At 40.1% G+C, this 6,000-nt stretch overlaps 1 protein-coding gene across 3 annotated transcripts; it reads right to left on the reverse strand.

Moving 5' to 3' along the window:
- Window positions 1-1,442: 1,442 nt before the first annotated feature.
- Window positions 1,443-5,194, reverse strand: si:dkey-8e10.3 (serine/threonine-protein kinase SBK1). Of its 3 annotated transcripts, none has more exons than XM_049753032.2 (4): window positions 5,014-5,194; window positions 3,886-4,050; window positions 2,656-2,858; window positions 1,443-2,522 (listed from the first exon to the last, which is right to left on the reverse strand). In XM_049753032.2, the coding sequence occupies exons 1-4, from the start codon at window positions 5,159-5,161 to the stop codon at window positions 1,902-1,904; spliced, it is 1,137 nt and encodes a 378-aa protein (XP_049608989.1). In that variant the 5' UTR covers window positions 5,162-5,194; the 3' UTR covers window positions 1,443-1,901. The 3 variants fall into 3 exon arrangements, with proteins under 3 accessions (XP_049608989.1, XP_049608988.1, XP_049608991.1); XM_049753031.2 differs by having other exon boundaries at window positions 3,886-4,058; window positions 5,001-5,194; XM_049753034.1 differs by having other exon boundaries at window positions 3,886-4,058; window positions 5,014-5,153.
- Window positions 5,195-6,000: the final 806 nt, after the last annotated feature.

Consider the following 6,000-nt stretch of genomic DNA (forward strand, 5'->3'; position numbering starts at 1 on the left):
CGTTGTTTTTCTATGGAAAGAAAAAGTATATAGGACAAACTCAAAAAGTGTATTTGAGGGTGACGTAAGGAAAATTTAATACAAGCAGTCTCCAAAAACATGTGCCGTACGTGTATCTGTACTACATGCTGTGTGATTTATACTTTATGATAATTATTGATTTGCGTGTTGACCCACTGTTTTGGTTACAATTTAACTTGATGGCTCTATGATGGGATGGCATAAGAAGGATTTTGGTTTACTTATGTGACTGACTTGGGTTTTATCGTATTTGAATTGCAATCTTCTTTGCGCAGTATTATTTTATATACACATACACATGGCACTAAGTAGAATGGTCTTTCTTTTGTTTTTCACTTTCGATCTCTGCCGAGTGTTGTTTGATGTTTGCACACACTTCCTGCTAGTTCTTTTTCATTTGTGTCTGAGGGGGTGTCTATTATTCCCTGCTACACGTTCACGTTTCTTATTGGTCCTTATTCATTTGTATTTGAGGACTTCCATGCAGCAAACTGGGCATTGATATTTAGCAGTTGATCAACATTTCAAAAGCTGAATGATTACATGAGGACTGGAATGTTAGTCCCACTCAATTCTCAATGCCCAGCATGAAAGATTGGCAGTGGAGATCCGGAAAAATATTCAAGACGCCAGTTGTTATCACCAGCTCATTCTGTATTTAACGAGGGTACTCGTTTACATCATTCATTGCCACGATAAAAGGAGCAGTGACAACACAGCAGTTTTTTCCTCACATGCAAGATGTGTGCGTGCCACATTCAAAAGTTTTGATAGCCGGCAAACAGAGTCTATTTCCACCCACATTGGCGCTAACCAATGGTGCATGCATGTTCTGATCTCACCTAGTGTAGTTGGCAAAGGTGGCAATCAAAGATGGCTGATCTTCTGCTCACGTGCAACACAGACCGAGCAGGATCTTTTTGCAAAAAACAAAAAGAAAATGTCGTCGTCAACTAACTGCCTGGTGTTGTGTTACGCAGAATAAGTGTACTAAATTGAGGTTGTACTAAGAATGGGAAAAGAAGCTGCAGTACAGGCAGGCTACAGATTTGAACCTGAACCTGCAGACTGCGAGCCAGACAAAGAAGAGGCGGGAAGAAAACCGTCTCATTCTCATGCCAGTCACACCACGGCACTGGTACATGCTGGCGGACATGGCGGTATCAACATGGTAGCTTGCATCTATTACGGTACTCAGATTTAGACACATCACATTCCTAAGCCTACTCGGTTCATGCAGAACATGTTGTGATGTGTTAACTTGATACATTAGATTTTCACTCAGCAGGGTGACCTTGGTGGCTACTCTATTGCAACACCCATGAGCATGTGCAATGCTCACACGTTTACTCGTGCACATCCCAGCCAAAGAGTTCAGTATTGTGCCAAGCTGTTGTTAAGTAAACAGAAGACAGCAAAAGAACATTTGCATACTGCAGGGCTTTGGCCTGCTTATTTATTACACTTGTGAAACATTTCTGGCCCGGGTTCTCTTCATATCACGTAGTTTAAAAGTGCACTGGTTTACTTCTAAATGAGTGAAACAAAAACGTGGCAAAGTTTTTCTGAACCTTTTTCATGTTAAAGGAAAACACATACGAAGTATACAAGTGCACAAACAAGAATTGAATTTGAATTTAAATTAGGGTGTACAATCATTTCAATAGATGCAACTTAGTGTAAGTCCAATGATACAAACCTGACACAATACTTTCAGTCGTCGCATGTTTTTGAAATGGAAAGTCAAAGGACAAATCTATCGTTGTTTAAATCATTCAGTCATTTTCAAATATACTTAGGGACTGATGTTCAATAGATGTACATGGTTTCAGCACATGGTGCAAAGGGAAATTGTATTGGTCAGCTCTGTATGTCCAGGATTATTCTTTGTCTTTTTCTACTGTCTTCTGCTGCTCCATTCCATGTTTCTTCTTAAGCCAGGCCTTGCCTACATAGTCTCCCACCACCCCTTCGGTGCACCTCTTTTCTGCATCCACGGCCAGGAGCTTAGTGAACAACTCCATGGCTTCTGGAGTAAACTTCTTCCACAATTGAGGATTATTGTCCGGTTCAGTGTTGGCATTTTCACCCAAGCTTGACCAGTCAGCAAACTCTTGGTAGCAGTCATCTGAGTCTGTGCAACACTCCCAAGGAAAGTAGCCCGTCAGGATGCAGAATATAAGCACCCCAAAGGCCCAGGTGTCTAAACTTGGCTCCACTTTCAGTGGAGGGGCAGTGACTTCTTTCTGGCCCTCTTGGAGAGCAACGTTACAAAGCTCAGGAGCCATGTAAGGCAGGGTCCCTGTGATGAAACTGATCAGAGTGCCTCTCTTCTGGGCCAGACCAAAGTCAGCCAGCTTGACCTGGCAACAGTCATGATCCAACAGGAGAATGTTTTCAGGTTTAACATCTCTATGGACCAAGCCTCGGCTGTGGATGAACTCCAAAGCGCTGGCAATCTGGACGACACAACGTTTAGCGGCCGACTCGGGGATGCCCACCTGAAACAGATAAATGAGTTAGCAGTATAGCAGATGAATGGGTGGCTATACGTTCTTCAGCTAAAGTTCTGCTAAAACAGAATAATCAGACTTTGTTTTCTATTTCAATATTTTGCTCAGTTACCAGCCATACCTTAGGCTGAATGACAGCAAATAGGTCCTTCCCAATGACAAGCTCCTGGGCAAAGCAGTAGTGCTCATTAGATTGAAAGACGATGCCAAAGAGGCCCACGATGCAGGGGTGGCAGGACAGATGTAAGGAGATGCAGTACTCTCGCAGGAATCCCTGCAGCTTTGTTGAGGATTTTGGCATGACTTTCAAAGCCATGGGAGTCCCTGCACAGAATCCGTGTATAAAATATCTCCTTTCTACTAAATGAGAAACATTAGCAAATTAACTGATTCTATTTGCCTACTGCTAGAGAAATGTGTAAATCTTAGCTTAAGGCTTATTTTCACATACTCGCATTTTGTTAAACTAAGTCATTCATTATACAAATTAAATGTTATTTCTAATGTCAACGAATTGCATCCGTGTTTAGGGAAGTAAAAATGGCCCTGCTGTACGTCTCAGTCCTCATGCATCTTGTTTTTGTTACAAAAATTGCTTTTACGATATTGCTTTTCACACCCTCTGTCTTCAAACAATTGAGATGTGTGTCACCTTTGGATGATACCAGGGCCGGAGTTGAGTCTTTCTTTATCCCATCCAAGTCAAGTCTGAGTCAAATGTCCAAGTGCAAGACAAGTCGGAGTCCGGAAGGTTCGTGTCCATATGAAGTCCGAGTCCACAAGGTCAAAGTCGAAGTCCAAGTCAAGATGAGATCAAGACTAAACCTTGTTGACCTCGTGGAGGGACCAGGAGGAGATTGACCACCGAGACCAGCAAACTGTACCAAGCAGTGCGAGTCGGCTGCAAAACAGTGCAGAACTCAAAGCTAATGAATGAACACGAAAGCCTAGGACTTGGTCGAGTCAATTAAAATATTTTGCGAGTCCAATGTCCAAGTCCAAGAAGAGTCAGAGTCAATTGCCAAGGAGTCCGACCCAAGTCTAAGACATAGGCTTAAGTCCGGATTCTGCAGCCCTGAATGCCTGATACATGTCCGATTTATATGCACATAAAAAAGAGGCATTGGTTGGATTTGAAAAAAAAAAAAGCTGAATTGTACTGTCCTCATTGATGATTTTTTTTTTAAAACATGTCTCAAATGGAAAGAAATTTAACATGCAATTGATCTGTCGTATGAACACAGTTTATTTAGTCACACACTATTTTTTTGTATTATCTGAAGTCTCAGGAGAACAGGTTCCAACACAACACAAACATTTGATATAATGGTTAGCGATTACAAAGGCGTACCCCTGAAACGATGTGTGACCAGCAGCACTTTGCCATATTTTCCTCGACCAATTTCTTTGATGACGTTGAAGTGTTCTTGGATCTCCAGTTGGGTGAGGCTCTGGGATGTTAGCACCATCAGTTCATCAATCAGGCTGCCGTCAGTGAGGCCCAACTCCATCATCTCTAGCCCACTCATAAGAACAACAAAGAAAATACTCATAACATTTCTCAGGGGTCGGTACCGCTACTTTTTTTTTGCCTTAGTTAAAAGTGTCGTCACTTGTAACGGCAGCTGAAACGAGTATTGGTCACCTTCTAGTGGCCATTTTACAACCAGGAACGAGAAATTAGAAATTACTATTAACATCATGTATTTTAAGGAAAATTTATATTTTGGGATATTTAAGTCTTTCCTTTTTCCATTATCTGTCACTGTTTTGTGGGGAAATATTACGTATCAAAAGTGGTGGTATCGGTCTGGGAAAAAAAAACTGAAAAAACCCCAGATATATCTAAATGATCATCATGATCAGCTAGATTTTTAAAAATATTTTTTTACATTATTCATAGTATGAAGGGACGGATCTACATGAGATAAAGCACTGTGCTTCAAAATGAGCAACTTTTTTGAAACTTTATTTTCAATAATTAGCAAGTAAAATACTAAAAGGTTTGCTGCAAAAATACAATTATTTCAGGTTTTCACTTCTACAGAACAGAATAGGGATCAGTTAGTCTCTGAGTATTTATTCAAGAGTTTTTAAGTAACCCAAAGCACGTGTTTTCCTATTAAAAATATTTCCACATTTGAACTAAAATTCCACAGTAAATAAATAAATAAACACATTTGCTTTTTTAGGGATTTGAATTCCCTACAAGTGCTGACATCTGATGCTAATGAAATTGAAAGGAAAATTTCATCACTCAAATCAAAGATCACATTTGCACAAAGAGAACTTATGCATTAGTTACTTTTCCATTGATGCTATTCACAGAAGGCAATGTTAATTAGTGATTAGATCAGAACTGGCAACTACAGCCATGATTAGAACAATAGCAATAAGAAAGTATGCCATTGTGTATTACTTTGATAATCTGAGTATAATCATTATAAGTATAAACAGTATATTTACATTGAAGTCTTACCGTAGACAGAACTCTTCAAACACCTTGTAGTTAAGAGTGCAGCGAAGCAGATGATGTCAATACAGTATGTTGTTCGCATCCACTGCCACTGCCACTGCTTGGATGAACATACCGAGGGGACCTGAGAGCTTTTCCCTGCCCAGCACATAGCTCAACTCTCAGTGGCTACAATGAGAACTTTGCATGCTTTGACAGCTGATTACAAACAGTCTCTTTGAAGAACAGTTACGCACTCACTCACACACACACTCTCGGTCGACATGGTTACGTTTTCATGTATGCAGTATAAAAGCTATACCTAGTTTTCTTTACAAGCTCTATTTACTGGCAAAGGACATGGCAATATGCTAATGTATATCGACAACTGCTGTGGGTCTCGTTATTTATGCCTAAACAGCTTCATGCATGCATTTTATACATTACAAATTAGCATTTCATTTGCATGAATTGACAAAAAGATGTGTTTATCAAGTATGATAAAAATACATACATGTGTATAGGCCTATAGGACTATATCGTGTCAATTTGCAATTTATTGCATTTATTAATGTTATTTTATATCACTCATTTTCAAAGGATTATTCTCAGGGATAAAAATCACAGATAATTGTTATATGCATAACGAGTGTAAAAAAAACTACCATGATGCACTTCTACCATTCAATTTGAATCATCTATGCATAGTGTTGAGTACATATTCATTTAGGGTATTACGCTTGTAATATGGAATCCATGGGAATGTTGCCCCCATGGCCCCGAACGAGAGGAATACGTGCCCTCCTACTGTGAAAACATACTGCGTCTACAACTTGGGCACAGCCTAATGGGACGTTCTTGACGACTCTCGTACGTGTGTGTGTGTGTGTGGGGGGGGGGATTAGTTTGTGGAAAGCCACTCAGCACTGTGACCCTTGTTTCTATTCTTGGAACACAGGCATCAACATGTGCAGGACTTGATGACACAAAGAAACAGATACAGTACGCTTG

This window comes from Syngnathus scovelli, chromosome 2 (assembly GCF_024217435.2).
Source record: "Syngnathus scovelli strain Florida chromosome 2, RoL_Ssco_1.2, whole genome shotgun sequence".
NCBI classification, from domain to species: domain Eukaryota; kingdom Metazoa; phylum Chordata; class Actinopteri; order Syngnathiformes; family Syngnathidae; genus Syngnathus; species Syngnathus scovelli.

Bases quoted from the DNA above. Each gene is read 5' to 3' on its own strand.
- si:dkey-8e10.3 (XM_049753031.2), bottom strand. From the start codon at position 5,161: ATGTGCTGGGCAGGGAAAAGCTCTCAGGTCCCCTCGGTATGTTCATCC. The intron at 2,859-3,885 runs GTACGCCTTTGT...GATTCTGTGCAG, and splicing joins GGTCACACATCGTTTCAGGG to GGACTCCCATGGCTTTGAAA. The intron at 2,523-2,655 runs GTATGGCTGGTA...TATCTGTTTCAG, and splicing joins TTGCTGTCATTCAGCCTAAG to GTGGGCATCCCCGAGTCGGC.